The sequence below is a fragment of the Rhinatrema bivittatum genome, chromosome 3 (assembly GCF_901001135.1).
Source record: "Rhinatrema bivittatum chromosome 3, aRhiBiv1.1, whole genome shotgun sequence".
NCBI classification, from domain to species: Eukaryota; Metazoa; Chordata; class Amphibia; order Gymnophiona; family Rhinatrematidae; genus Rhinatrema; species Rhinatrema bivittatum.
The window spans coordinates 362,008,409-362,023,870 of record NC_042617.1 but is presented as its reverse complement, the minus strand read 5'-3'; the positions used below and the strand labels follow the sequence as shown (position 1 = coordinate 362,023,870).

Here is a 15,462-nt window from a genome sequence, read left to right as displayed (position 1 = left end):
CTTTTAACACCGTTTGTATCTCTGTGATTGTGATGTGTTCGAAGGCAATAAACTGGATCTCTTTGTTTTGGGGGAAGTATGTGTTATCTGGAGAAGTAGTGATTGGAGTTAGCTGATTGAGGAGATCCGATATTTTTTTGTTGAAATGGAGAGCCAGTTCGTCTGCTTTAGTCTGGGCTTGTTCGGGTGGGATATCTGGAGTGATCGGTTTAGTGAGGCTGGAGACGAAGGTGAATAGAGCTTTTGAGTCAAAGGTGAGATGATGAACTTTTCGGGCATAGTAGTCTCTTTTGGTTTTTAACGTGGTACTTTTGTATAGATGGAGTGATCGTTTGTAGTCAGCGAGTGTGGCCGGTGAAGTGGCTTTACGCCATTTTCTCTCTTTTTGCCGAAGTAGTTGTTTGAGCTTTCGTAGTTCATCGTTAAACCAGGGTTGTCGTTTGGATGCATTGGAAGACCTTGTTTTGGTTGTCAGTGGGCAGACAACCAAAACATAAATTTATAAATTTATTTATTTATTTATAAATAAATAAATAAATAAAAAATGGATGCCCCATCTTTTTTTAAGTCGGCCCATAGTGCTTCTTCATTGCCCCATCTTCCTTGCAGCTCAGATGCTTGGATATTGTTTCTGACATAAAGAGCCACTCCTCCCCCTTTCCTATCCTCTCTGTCCTTCCTTAACAAGTTATAGCCTGGTATTGCCGTATCCCAGTCATGAGATTCCGTAAACCACGTTTCCGTGACAGCAACAATGTCCAAGTCCGCCTCCACCATTAGGGCTTGCAGATCTGGGATTTTATTACCCAAACTACGAGCATTTGTGCTTATAGCTTTCCAGCTTTCTTCGTTCAGGTTACTGCTGTTCCTGGACTCCTTTTGTGACCTATTTAGTTGAGTTTTGTTATCCACTTTTCTCTTTGCATTTGTGCAAGGGAAGAGATTAGTGCCTCTGATGACAGTATTTGCCTCTGTTGTATTCCATGCAGGCAGAGCACCGTGCCATCGGCAGGCCAGGCCACCAGCGGGCCAAGGTTGCGGCGTCCGTTCATGGACCTTTCTGCCTGTATCCGGGCGTCCATGATTGGAGGCAGCGGGGTCTATAGAAAAGAACCATCCACTTACCTGGTGGAATGACATTTCAAATGACAGGTACCAGTGCACTCTGGATACTGTGTAGGCGCTGCATACCGCTCTATACAGTAAAATGGATTGCGAGCGCCTACTGCTTCATTGACGCGCTTTGGACGCCGCTTGGATTTGCGTCTAATTTGAATACTGAATCGAGCGGTATGTGAACCAAAATATGCGCGCGGCAAACGAGCGGGCGCCTGGCACTGCCACACTGTTTCTTACGCGTCCTCGCTGTATCGGCCTGTAAGTTTGTACCTGAGGCAATGGAGGGTAAAGTGACTTGCCTAAGGTCACAAGGAGCAACAGCAGGACTCTAGCCCTGGTCTCCTGGTTCATAGCCCACTGCTCTAACCACTAGGCCACTTCTCCACTCCAATTTGCCAAGAACTTTTGCCCAACTGAAATCTCTGCAGGAAGTAAACTCTACCATGCATTCCTAGGAGCAAGGAACCAAAAAGAAGAAGCAAGAGAACACAGAGAGGGAGAAAACAGGAATAGATCTGGTAGGGAGCTCAGAATTATTAAAGAAAAAAATAATCATGAAAAAGAGCTCTACATATGCAGAGACTCTTAAGCTAAGCATTATCATGAGTTGACACAGGTAGCAGTTTAGCAAAGAAAAATATACTGTACATACGCTACGGAGTCCGAAAAATTACTTCATACATATGCATAAGATCCAAAAGTTGATTTTGACTGGTTGTTACCTAATCCACTGGCATATAGGATTGGTGGGATTCCGATATGACTACTACTTAGCTGGTACATATATGCATAATCTCACAATGATGGTGTGAGTTGGAAGACATCTGGCATGCAATGCTGGGTCTCAGAATTGGAAACAAAGTTTGTCAAGGCCACAAACTGAGCAAGTTTCTGTCCGGCGAACCCTGAAAAATTGTAGCTGAAGACAGATTGCTGTATAAGAACAACAATAACAGCTGCTTCTCAGTGTGGTTCCCACAGGCATTAATATTAAAACTGCAGGGGCTATCACATGGCATGACTTCCATCTTGTGTTCAGACCTGCAAAATTTGGTTCATTTGCACACTCCTTTTTAGGTTGACTTGGGTTATCTATACGTTTCCTAGAGTGTAGCCAGATGGACTCAGGACCAATGGGTATTGTGCTCTCCTGATAGCAGATGGGATACTTCAAAGCTGACGTCAGCCTACATATACCCGTGCAGCGTGCTTAGCTCTTCAGTATTTTTCCGTCTCCATAGCCGATGCAGACACAATCCAAAAGAGAATAGTGAAACTTTTTCAACAAAGAAGAAAAGAAAATGTACCTTTTAAGAAGAGAGCCCCGCTTCTTCTGCGGTGAAACAGTCCCTCCCACAGTCGAGACTTTCCCTCAGAGGTGAACCTTGGTCTGATAGCCGATTCCCGGCATGGACTTAGCCCCCAGGGTGGCTGAAAGGCAGCGGGGGCAGAATTGAGCACGGCGGTGAAGGTATTCCCCTCTCCCCCCGCAGCTGGAGACCGCCCGGCACGCGACCGGTAAACGCCGAGACCAGGTAAGGTAAAACCTTTACTTTTAAGTCTCCGGTCTCCAAGGCTCGAATAGCCGTACCGATCTTCCTTCCGAAGAGGTTTAAAATAGGGTTGAGTAGCGGTAAGTGCGGGGCAGGCCGGAGGCCCAAGGCGCCTAACTTGAGTGCGCCAGTAAGGACACACGCTTAGCTGCGCGCACATCTGGGTTGTGCGCACAACTGCGCGAATAACTGCCGCGCACACCTGCGCGAATAACTGCCGCGCACACAAAATCCGTTGTCCGCACACACAACTTGTGCGCACGTCGTGCACATAACTTCTGCGCATCCGATGCGCACAACTAAGAGCATCCACGCGCATATCTCCACACACGGACGAGTTTTTAAGCCCTACACAAGCACAGACAATGGCACCACCATCCAAGAAAGCCAAGGGATCCTTCCTTTGCCCAGCCTGCCACTTAAGAGCCGTGCAGCCTGAATTGGAATCCCTCCTGTGCCTACAGTGTGAGCAGACTCGAGGAGAACCAAAACAAGACCTGCAGCCAGGCGAGGGATCCGGAACCACTGATGGCACCCCAGACCTAAGCATTTCCAACTCAGCGCCCCCACAGGAAAGAACCGCCGGGGCCCCCACTACAGTCCCTCCTGGGATCAACATGGACCCAGGAACCTTCTCCTGGGTTGAATTTTTTAAAGGGCTGCAAACTTTTGTCCAGGCACAACCAGCCCCTACTACTCAAACCCCGCCGGAAGCTCAAGCCTTTCCCTGCCCCTCCCGAGTTCCTCGAGACATGCCTCTCCTAACCAAGAGCGTCCCTGATGAGGATCCAGACACCTCAGATGAGGAAACTGACTCCCTGGAAGAAGGAGAAATATTCCCCAGGGATGGAGCCATACTGGACCATGCTCCGATTCTTCCACAAGGACGAATTACTAGCCCTCGTGTCCCAAACTATGAAGACACTGGGTCTTCCGGGCACGGAGCCTATATCGGAACCAAAGAAGAACCCCATGTTGGTATACCTCCGTAAGGCCGCCTCCTACTTTTTTTTTTATGTTGGAGCCCATAAAGGAACTGATTGACCTGGAATGGAATGCTCAAGAGACCGGTTTCAAAGGGGGGGGCGGGCCCTAGAAGCCCTATACTTGCTGGAACCCACGGCTAAGAACGCCTACGCTTCCCTAAAATGGACGCTATGATATGTGCAGTCTCAAAATGCACTACGATCCCTGTGGAGGGAGGAGAGGCACTGAAGGACACCCAGGACAGAAGCCTGGACGCCATCCTTAAGCAGTCCTTTGATGTATCAGCAATGACGCTACAAATTGCTTCCTGCTGCGCATTGGTGGCATGTTCCTGCTTGATCCTCTCCAGAGATGCAACCATGCCTGGAGAAGAGATGGAACCTGCGGTCTCCTTCCTCACCGATGCTACCGCATACCTCGTGCATACCTCAGCCAGAGGTGTCGCCGCCACAGTGGCGGCCAGAAGACAATTATGGCTCCGGAATTGGTCGGCTGACGCGACTTCCAAAGCGCCCCTCACAAAAATGCCTTTTAAAGGATCTCTCCTGTTCAGGAACGAACTGGAGAAGTTAGCCAACAAATGGGGCGAATCCCCAGTACCCCGATTACCTGAAGACAGGAGCAAAAGAACATATCAGTGCTCCTCCCCCAGAAGAACCAAGGGTAGAGGATCGCAGAGTTTTAAATTTTACAGGAACACACAGTCCCAAGCACCTCTCCCTTCAGGAAGGTCTCATTCCTTTCGGAACAAGCACATTAAGAGAGGGGCAGGCTCAGGCCGTGCCCCACAATGAAGACACAGACCCATCCACAGGAAGAAGACATAGGGGGCAGCTTGCCCTCTTCTACCAAAAGATGGATCGAGTTAACATCGGACAAGTGGGTCCTAACCATCATTCAAGAGGGGTACTCCCTGGAATTCCAAAGCTTCCCTCCAGACAAATTTATGAGACCACTTTGCCACTCCCATGCCAAGAGACTGGCAGTGGAAACCACACTAGCAAGACTACTCAGCCTGAAGGCAGTAGCCCTGGTGCCTATGCTTCAACAAAATACTGGCCACTATTCCATCTATTTTATCATTCCCAAGAAAGAAGGAACATTTCGGCCCATCCTGGACCTCAAGACAGTCAACCGTTACCTGAAGGTACCACACTTCCACATGAAAACCCTATGCTCCGTTATAATGGTGATATAACCGGGAGAATTCCTAACCTCCCTGGACCTATCCGAAGCCTACCTTCACATCTCAGTCCATCAGGACCACCTGCGCTTTGCGATACTGAGCCGGCATTATCAATTCAGAGTGTTACCCTTCAGACTAAACCTTCACCAAAATTATGGTGGTAGTGGCGGCAGCACTGAGGAAAGAAGGAATCCTGGTACATCCTTATTTGGACAATTGGCTGATCAGGGCAAAGTCTCCGGAGGAGAGTCACCACGCGACCACCAGAGTCAGGAACCTACTACAAGAACTCAGATGGGTCGTGAACACAGCTAAGAGCTGTCTACAGCCCTCCCAGTCACTAGAATACCTGGGAGCCCGGTTCGATACCAAACAGAACAAAAAGTCTACCACCCCCCAAGGAGAAGGAAGCTGATGGGTCAATTACAAAAACTGTTGACATCAGTTCGCCCCAAGGTATGGGACTACCTTCAAGTCCTCGGCCTCATGACATCAACTCTGGAAGTTGTTCCGTGGGCAAGGGCCCATATGCGACTGCTACAACATTCCCTACTGACACGATGGAACCCAGTGTCCCAGAACTACTTGGTTCGCCTCCAGCTACCGACAGAGGTTCAGGATCAGCTTCAATGGTGGCTACAGGAAGAACACCTATCCCCACCGAATTAGATCTTACTCACCACGGACACGAGCCTGCGAGGGTGGGGAGCCCACTGTCAGGAACTGATGGCCCAGGGACAATGGAACAAGGAAGAGGCAGGATGGACATAAACCGCCTGGAAGCTTGAGCAGTCAGACTAGCCTGCCAATGATTCAACCACAGACTCCAAGGCGAGTCTGTCAGTCATGTCAGACAATGCGACAACTGTTGCCTACATCAACCGCTAGGGAGGAACCAAGAGCCAGCAGGTGTCTCTGGAAATAGACCCCTTCATGGCGTGGGCGGAATTAAACCTACAAGGGATTTCGGACTCCCACATCACGGGAAAAGACATCTCAGCAGAGAGAGCCTAGACCCGGGGGAATGGTCGCTGGTGGACACGGCCTTCCAGCTGATAGTAAATCGATGGGGTCTCACAGTTATGGACCTACTGGCAACTCGTCTCAATGCCCAAGAACCCAGGTTCTTCAGCCGCAGACGAGAACCACAATCTTAGGGAATTGACGCTGTCTTCCAGAACTGGCCAGAGGAAGACCTCCCGTACGCCTTCCCACCCTGGCCACTACTGGGCAAGATCATCCACAAGATGGCCAATCCGGGGCGACTAGTAGAACTAGTCCCCTGTGGTGTTCTAAGAAGGCCATGGTATGTGGACATGCGAAGACTACTGGCGGGGAATCCTCTGCATCTACCGCCATACAGGGACCTTCTTCAGCAGGGACCAATCTCCCACGAAGATCTGTCTCGATTCTCTCTTACGGTATGGTCCTTGAGAGGACTAACCTAAAGAAGAGTGGCTACTCGAAAGCCGTGATTGGCACTCTGCTCCGGACACGCAAGTTCTCCACATCTGTCTTACATACGGATCTGAAGAGTATTCGAAGCCTGGTGTGAAGACCACGGTCTCCTCCCGAGGACAGCCAAGATTCCCACGATCCTGGAATTTCCTACAGGACTGCATGAAGAAGGGGTTGTCTCTCAACTCCCTCAAGGTCCAAGTTGCAGCATTTGCTTGCTTCAGGTCCGAAGTGGACGGTATCAGACTATCAACTCATCCTGATGTGTCTCGCTTCCTGAAAGGAGTTAAACAACTCCGACCACCCCTGAAATGGCCAGTGCCCTTATGGAACCTCATCCTAGTACTTGACTTCCTAGCAGGGAATTCCTTCAGACCAACATGCGGCCTGTCTCTACATCTCCTGACCTTAAAGACAGCATTTTTGGTCGCAATATGATCAGCTTGGCGCATCTCCGAACTTCAAGCACTATCCTGTCGGGAACCGTTCCTTAGGTTCACCCCGGGCACCATACAACTGCGTACGGTACCATCCTTCCTACCAAAAGTGGGTTCCCAGTTCCACATGAACCAAACCATATCCTTACCATCTCCAGAGGAGCACAAGGATTTGGAAGACTGACGCCGGCTTTTCCACCTAAATGTCGGTAGAATCCTAGTTTGATACCTCGAAAGATCAGAACCCCTGCGCAAAACAGATCACCTATTTGTTCTTCACAGTGGGAAGAAACAAGGGGAAGCGGCATCGCGGGTGACCATAGCTCGCTGGATCAAAGAAGTAATCAAGGCAGCCTACATAGGGGCAGGAAAACCATTACCTCTCTACAGGTCAAGGCGCTTTCTACAAGGGCCCAGGCAGTCTCCTGGGCTGAAACCAAGCTGCTTTTGCCAGCCGAGTTCTGTCGAGCGGCGATATGGTCCTCCCTACACACATTCTCCAGGTTTTACCGCCTGGATGTTCAAGCCAGGGAGGATACAGCTTTCGCAAGGGCAGTACTAAGTGGGCCACGGGCAGCCTCCCACCCTGTAGGGGAGTTGCTTTTGTACATCCCATTGGGCCTGAGTCCATCTGGCTGCAGGCTAGGAAATGGAGAAATTACTTACCTGATAATTTCATTTTCCTTAGTGTAGATAGATTGACTCAGCATTCCTGCCCACGACTGCTCCAGAAATCGAGAACCTCGGATATCAAATCTCGAGACTGAGCAAGTATGGGTAACCCACGGCCTACCTCTCGTTCAAGACACCCGCAGTTGCCCAGGTGTCGGCGTTTATTGTTTGAGTGCACTGGCGGTCTCCATTTCCAAATGTTTTATATATATTTAATCAGTTGAACCAGTTCAAGGTTAATCAAGTGTAATCAAGTATTAAGCAACATATATCCACACTGGCTTTTTGAAGAGAATACTGAAAAGCTAAGCACGCTGCACGGGTATATGTAGGCTGACGTCAGCTTTGAAATCTGACTCAGTCTCCCATCTGCTATCAGGAGAGCACAATACCCATTGGTCCTGAGTCCATCTGTCTAAGGAAAACGAAATTATCAGGTAAGTAATTTCTCCAATATCTACATCCATCAGCTCAGGGACACTGTCCTGGTGGCTGATTTGATCATATCTGGCCAGAGGAATATCCTTCCAAATTCTTCCAGTACAAATTGTCCAACATCTAACCTGAGCTGGGGAGTTCATTTAGAGGAGAAAACAGATTCCACTCTGCAGGGTATACTAAATAAATAATGTAACAAATACTATGTTTCTTTTGTCCATCTTTACTTCATATATTGACATTAACTTTTGTACATAGGGTTTCATAAATGTTTCCGTGTTAAATAATTTAGTCTTCATATCAGTATTCAACTAACTTTATCTCCATGGTCTATTCCACATTTTCAGCATGGGACTCAAAAGTGGAGGTGTCGTCCCCGTCCCCCCCCCCTTTTTTTTTTGGCATATAAAATACTCATTTTAAGTGGACATTTTGCATGTTATATATGCAAGAAGAGAACATTCCTGATTTTGAGCATATTACCCCTACCTTGATGAATCTCCATTGGTTACCAATTAAGATAGTGGTTGCACTTTAAACTGTTACTGGTGATACATAAGCTACTTTACTTGGATACGCCTTGTAATTTAGCTATATGTGCCAAATTTAGCCATATGTGCCAAAGAGGGGGTCAGCTGGCAAACTTTTTTTTTTTTTGGATGATTCCTTCCCCGTGTGTTTTTAATTTAGTCACCCCGGGTTTGAGCATCCTCGTGTGTAACTCTGTTTATGGAATGCTCTCCCTGCTAAATTGTGATCAGTGAGACTTGAAGGCTTTTAGAAAGGAATTTAAATTTTTATATATTATGAAAGCTTTTAGATTTACACTTTTGTCTCTTTATCTTGATGTTATTTATGTGAATCGTTTGAGTGTGTCAATGAATGTTTTAACAATAATCTGCGCTGAACATATTTTCTGGAATTTCAGACTATAAGACTAAATACATAAGAACCCTTTTGGATTCCATGATGACACACATGGGATAGACCATAGAGATAAAATTGAATGAACACTGGTAGGAGGAACCTAAAATATGTAATTCTGTCCAGTGTTTCATAAACATAGACCATTTTGGTCTTTATCTGCCATCATTTATTATTTTAGTATATTTATTATCAATATATGAAGTAAAGGTACTATTTCTGTTATACAACCTACCAATATGATCGCTTCTAAAGAGGTGTCTTTTTCCTTATGTTTGAAGGTAAAATGGGGCCTGCACAGTGAGAAATGGGCTTTAAATGAATTAGAATAGGTAGAGAATGTCATTAATATTTTGTTTGTCCATAGAACAATATGATGCCTTTGTGAAGTTCACACATGACCAGATTATGCGACGATATGGAGAACAACCTGCTAGTTGTGAGTATTTAAATTGCTATAAGTACTGACTTAATTTTTGAATACTAATTTTTGTTTAGCACTTCTTCAGCCTCCTTATCTGAGCAATTTTTGTCATGCTGTTTAGGGCATCCAGCTCAATGGATGCCCCTATTGGGCTATTACTAAATCTGCAGTACAGTATCTAATTCAGAAAAAATGTTCCACTACTGAATCAAATAAAAAAAACCTGTCTGCTTTTCCACATGTGTAGACCCCTGAGTATATTCTTAGAACCCTGAAGGTTTTGTTAAATTGTATATTTCCATCTTTTAGTTCATGCTTTTCCTGTTAGAGTTCAAAGTGTGCTACAGCAAGTTAAAGTTTACTGTAACAGTAAAAATTTACAGTTCAGTATATTGGAATACTGCAGCTGGGTGGTAGCTGTCTGTTACATGGGAGTCTGTACCACAAATACCAAAGGTGAATTTATGCAAAACAGATTCTAGAAAGCTGTGTTTTGCTACGTTTTTCATTTAAGAGTAATTCAGAATTTGAGTTAGAAGATTAAAGCATATTAACACAGTAAATGAGAGAAACAGACCGTCCAGTTGCATTTAGTTTGCCCAGTTATCTTGTCCATGCTGCTCAGAATATTCCAGCTTCCAGTCCCAGAGCATAACCACATGCACAATTTTTCTTTACTCATGGCACTCGTGGCTTTTTTTTTTTTTGGCATCCTTTTAGTGTTCCATCACCTTGAGTAGAAGAGCATACAAGATCCAGCCCCACAACTCCTTGATACTCACTGACCACCCTGAACCACTAAACTTGACTCTGCATAATGTTATCTGATAACGCCATGTGAAATAACTTTTGACCATCTTCCTAAAGAGACGATAATCCTCCTGACATCAATGTCCTCTGGAAACAAAAAGTAAACAAAACAAAAAAAACCCTACATGAATAAAGCATTTCTATAGCATTCAAAGTACATGCAGCTGAATGATTACCAAAACTTTAGATGTTTGTGAGAATTAGATGAATAATTCTGCTAAGTCCTCTATATACAATTATGTAAGCTTTAGCTTTACAGTGTGATATTTAGACATGATCAATTCAGCCTTCAAGGCTGAGGTATAATAGTTATGCAGTCTGTTTGCTTTGAGATCTTTAAGGTCTGAATAAAGCAGAGTTGCTACCTGTAACAGGTGTTCTTCGAGGTACACATGGGTAACATCATTGGATGGAGTCCAGGTCTGTAACTTTGACCTTAAAAGATTCTAGAACTTTCAAACATGCCCTACTAAGCATGTGCAGCTGTAGTCATCACCCTGACCCCTAGGCAGAGTCCCTCAGACCATGATATACATGGAGAAACCAACTCCCAGGGGTGGAAAGTGGGTTTCATGAGGACTAACATCCTGCTGTTCTCGAAGAACACCTGGTACAGGTAAGCAACTCTACTTGCTCCGAGGACAAGCAGGATAGTAGTCCTTACACATGGGTGATTCCCAAGCTATAGGCTGTCCGAGCAGGGCACAGCAGGAAACTGCGCCGTGCTGAAAGAGCCACCTCTTTCCCTTTTGCCTCTGAGGCAGCCAACCCACATAGGGGTCTAGATGGGAAAAGAGTTGGGTTCTACAAAGAGAAAACCATAGAAACGACTGAGACACAAAATCCCTGTGCGTAGCAAGGGTGCCTAAGGCAGAGGAGTGATGCGAGTGCAAGCAAGAAACATACTGTGCATCACGGAAAACATTGCAACCAGGGTTTCGAATCAGGAAACCCTTACAACTATAGTAGGTCTAGAACCTCTTGGATTCAGGAAAAAGTCTAGAGATGTAAACAAGAAGAGAAGGACTCTTGACCAAAGACCGCATAGTTTCCTTCGTTGTTAAGACAACCGAAAAACCAACTGAGCCCGTGAGTTCCCCAAAAAGAAACTGTAGTCTACTGACATCCGAAGGACAGAATACATCTGCAAAAGTGTGCCCATGTTTGGCTGATAGCCACAATGGGCAGAAAAACCCAAAAACGTTTTAAAGAATAATCAGCAATAACGGCAGAGTCTGTGACAGACCCTACGAGCCAAAGCAACAGACATAGCTGACCATGCAGGACAGCATCAATTGTTTCAGGGGATGAAAGGCAATCCCTAAATGGGATTGCTAGCCCAAACCCCTGAACAGGAAGATAAGTTAGGCCTGAAGCTCACCCACACTTTACCCTGTCAACAGGATTGTTCAGGTGAGCAGGAAGGCACTTTGGACAACCTAGTGGAGTGAGAAAAGCTAAAGGCAGTACTGGCCAGAACTTGGTGATAATATAGGGGAAAATGGTGTATCTTTCCCTGCAGTTATACACTAAGATGATATATCACAAATGCCCTAGATTTTCCTCCCCTCTCCTTAACATTCTAACTGGAAGTTAGAAGGAGTGAAGAACACAGAGGCAGAACGCTAAACTGCAAGGGTAAGAACAAGTCGCTAGGTTGTATATCTGCTTCAAGCGAATAACTCATTGCGGATTCCAGTAGGGAGTTACCCACTGAGACAGAGCGCTCAGACTGCTTAAAACAGCTGAAAATGAGAGCAAATCCCCCAGGGAAGAAATCCAGAAACACTCCACCAAGAGACAGGAAGCCTGGGTGCCATAAGTGCAGACCCGTCAAACAGGATTTCTTCACCGGCCTGGAAACCCTTGAGGATACCAGGACGGTCCATGTGATCTCTGAACAGATTGCCACAAACCTGGCTTAGGCATTAGCCATGATTACACATACTTCCCCTAAGGAAGCATGCGGTCCAGTAAATGGAGCAATCGTTGCATGAACCAGGACTCCCCTGTCAGCAGACAGGATTATTCCTAAAATGGGGAAGTATAGCTTGCAAATCACTGCAACCAAAGAGCAGCACTTTTGTTGCAGGGACCCTCGTCTCTCAACTCCTTTAGCCATGGATATGGCGATAGGTTGAAAGGCATACTTGCCAATTTGATGGATTAGAACCCTCCTCATTGATGTAGAGTCTCTGAGGCAAGAATGACTGGCAATAGTGGTCCGTATAAAAAAAAAAAATACTCATTGAGCTCAGCAGGTATCAAAAGTGACTTCTGGATGGGAGAAACCCCTTATCTTCACTGGGGAGCTACTCTAGAATGGCTCCCTCATAAAATAGACCTGCTGTGCCTTAGGACGATCTAAGGAGAGCGTTACCGCTCGACCAGCATTCAGAGCCCGTGAGAAACTGAGCAACCGCCAATCATTAGCAGTAGTATCCCTTCTCCGGGAAATGGAGAACGAGGGACACCCCTTGTAGGGTGGACAACTGGGTGTCCAGAGAAGGAAACCAGTCGAATCTCTGCTTCCTGAAGGGACAGGAAAGCAATGGGAATTGGGGCCTCCTGATCCCGAAAAACATTTCAACTCTCCAGTTGAAAGTTGTTACAATCACTGATTGGTCACTTCTGAACTTCAATGTGCCACTAGCAGCTACCTTCAGATGGGATAGGCCACCACTGTAATCATCCAATGATCACTGCTACTGTCTCCTGGTCCTGGCCTACAAGGAGAGTCACCAATTTCAAAGAATCGAGGCTCCAGTTCGGTAACCTGTAAGGGACGGAACCCTAGGGACTTCCCCGCACAGGGGATTTGTGACCCAGGAGAGGTTGAAAGACACATTCCTCTTCTGAGGAAGGAGAAGACTTTCGACATTACCCTCCTGATGTCTGCTCCCCTAAGGGTTTGACCAGGAACGCAGTCCTAGTTCAGTCCTGTGGCTGCTGCACCCAACCTGTTGTGCTAGCCACAAGGGAAACACGCATTCTCACACACCCATACAGTAAAGGGCAACTGGAATAATAGAGACCTTTACTGTAAAAGCACGCTGACTGGTTTTTTATACAGTGGCATCCCATGCTATGGATAGCGATTCCCCCCCCATGAACTGACTCACTGTGCTTATGGGTAGATTCCCATGGCATAGCAAGGACCGAAAACCCACCTGTTAGTCATTGGCTGCACGCTGCCAAAAAGCAGTGTGATGACACCTTTCTTACAAGTTTTCCCCAGCACTTTGTGGTGCAGAACTGATGAGGAGGCTGATATCTATTGATGCGACGATGGCAGAATACTGGCCTGGCTGAGTACTGCACAGACAGGGAGAATGCCGCCTGCCATCACCCGAGGCACTTGGAGCAGATGTGTTGCCCGATCACGCATGCTGCGCTCCACTGTCATACTCCCAGTGGAATGAATAGGCACAATATGATGACTGCATCTCCAGCACCACTGGTGTTCTGGTTATGGCATGATGGTGGGTGGCGTTCTATGGCATCGCCCCCCCCCTCCAGTACCTGATAATGCTCCAAGAATCTGGATATCGGGGAATTGCATCGGGAATGACTCACCGTCATTTCCCTCTTGGAACAGCAGCAACAAAATCCATAGTGACTGGTGCCCACTGTGGTGACGGCACCTGTAGGGCCAATAGCACTCTCGCGCTCACCAGTGATGGATCACATCAAGAGCACCAAATGATGCTGCCAAATGGGCTTTGGCGGTGCTTGACAGTGTCTTGCTCAGTTCAGAATATAGCGCTATCCCCAGCACCACAGGTGCCCGCAGACATTGACAGCCTGGCAGCACCAATAGAGACCCCGGTGCCCAAAGCCATCAATGGACTGGCGGCAACCAAGGATGCCAGGGGCGCCTGCAGGCAGAGGCTGTGCAGCCCCAACACAGGTCCAACACGTCTCAGTTCCCAAAGGAACCAATGACTGCTAGCGCCATCGATGGTATCCCTTGGCTCACCTATCCCTCCGATGGCTTTGATGCTTCGACCTCGATGGTTCCCCTTGCCAGATGATAGCCTCGCTAGCGCTCATTAGCACCGATGGGCATGAATCCAGGCACAGCCCCCGATCCCAGTGGCTCAAGCCTACAAGATCATCGGTATCCATGGTGCATGAGAGCCGTAGGCCAGTGATGGGACAGCAGGATGCCCCTCGGTGCTCCACCGGACCACTGTGCCTGGATGCCTTGGCGTTCAGAGGTGTCTTGAGCGAATGGCAACCTCGACATTTGATCCGTCCAAGGCTGAAACACCCTGTTGCCCGAGGACTTCAGTGGCACGTGAGGGCGATTGATGGCCTTTAGGATGACAAGGGCGCTCAACAGCAATCAGTGTTCCATTAATGGTGCTCGACCTTGTCAAGAGCAGCAACAATTGGCATTGGTGGTCAACACGCCTGATGGCCTCCATGGCAGCCCCGCACCTCGATGGCATTGAGGAGGTCAAGGGTTTTGAGGCAGCTCTGCACTGCAGTGACACCGAGGCCAGGCACCGCGACTGCCCCGAGGGTGGCCACGGCATAGAGAGCAACCATGGTGCTCAATAGCAGTCCTGGTCTCCGACGTGGTCCTGACATCAGATCAACGGTGTGCTGGTCACAGATGTGCATGGGTAACTGTTGCTGGCCATGGCACCAAAGGTGTAGCAGCAAGCTGCTTGCCCAAACTCCTGTTCACCCTCTCTCTCAAGGAGACTGGCACTGCCATTACAGGCAAGCAGGAGAGGAGGCTACGTCATCCAGGGCTCCTGCCCATGGAGACTAGATCTTTTGATCACCTACATTCAGTCAGTTCTGCCAGCACCTGACAAAGGTACAAAAACAGAGCAAGGAGAGGACACAGATACTAAACTGCAGGATTTATTTAATTAATAGACTCTGCCAGACTGCACAGAGAATAAGGTCTGCCATGAGGCTGGCAGACAGTGGAAAGAAGATGAAAAAGGAAAAAAATAAAATAAAACTACCATAAGGGAAAGGAAAGAAAACAGCTACAGCTTTAGAAAAAATCACTTACAAAAACTGTGAGGCGAGAGAGCAAAGCTGAATACCATGACACAAATGGCTCCTGTGACCATACAGCTCTGTGTCAAAAAATAGACTGAGGGACTCTGCCTAGGGGGCAGGGTGATGACTACAGCTGTACATGCTTAGAAGGGCAAGTTTGAAAGTTCTAGAATCTTTGAGATCAAAGTTCGACCGGGGCTGTAGCCAATGATGTCAACCATGTGTGAGGACTACCATCCTGCTTGTTCTCGGAGCAAACTTATATTATAAATTGCAATCTTTCAATTATACTTTTCAAATATGAAGGTTAGATTCAGTTGTACTTTTGAATCAAGGTAAAATGTTAATTAAAAAAGTTGTGAATAGTCCAATTGCTAAAGGACACACTATCACATCTTGTTCTATAGCAAAAACTTTTTTTCATTTGAG

The 15,462-nt window shown here is 47.0% G+C and overlaps 1 protein-coding gene across 1 annotated transcript in view; it reads left to right on the top strand.

The window, feature by feature from the left end:
* The window catches only part of LOC115087830 (akirin-2-like), a 61,919-nt gene that overhangs the window by 42,619 nt on the left and 3,838 nt on the right, over positions 1-15,462 (top strand). The window contains exon 4 of the mRNA XM_029595433.1: positions 9,142-9,213. Coding sequence (XP_029451293.1) covers positions 9,142-9,213 — 72 coding nt within the window. The remainder of the gene's footprint in view (positions 1-9,141; positions 9,214-15,462) is intronic.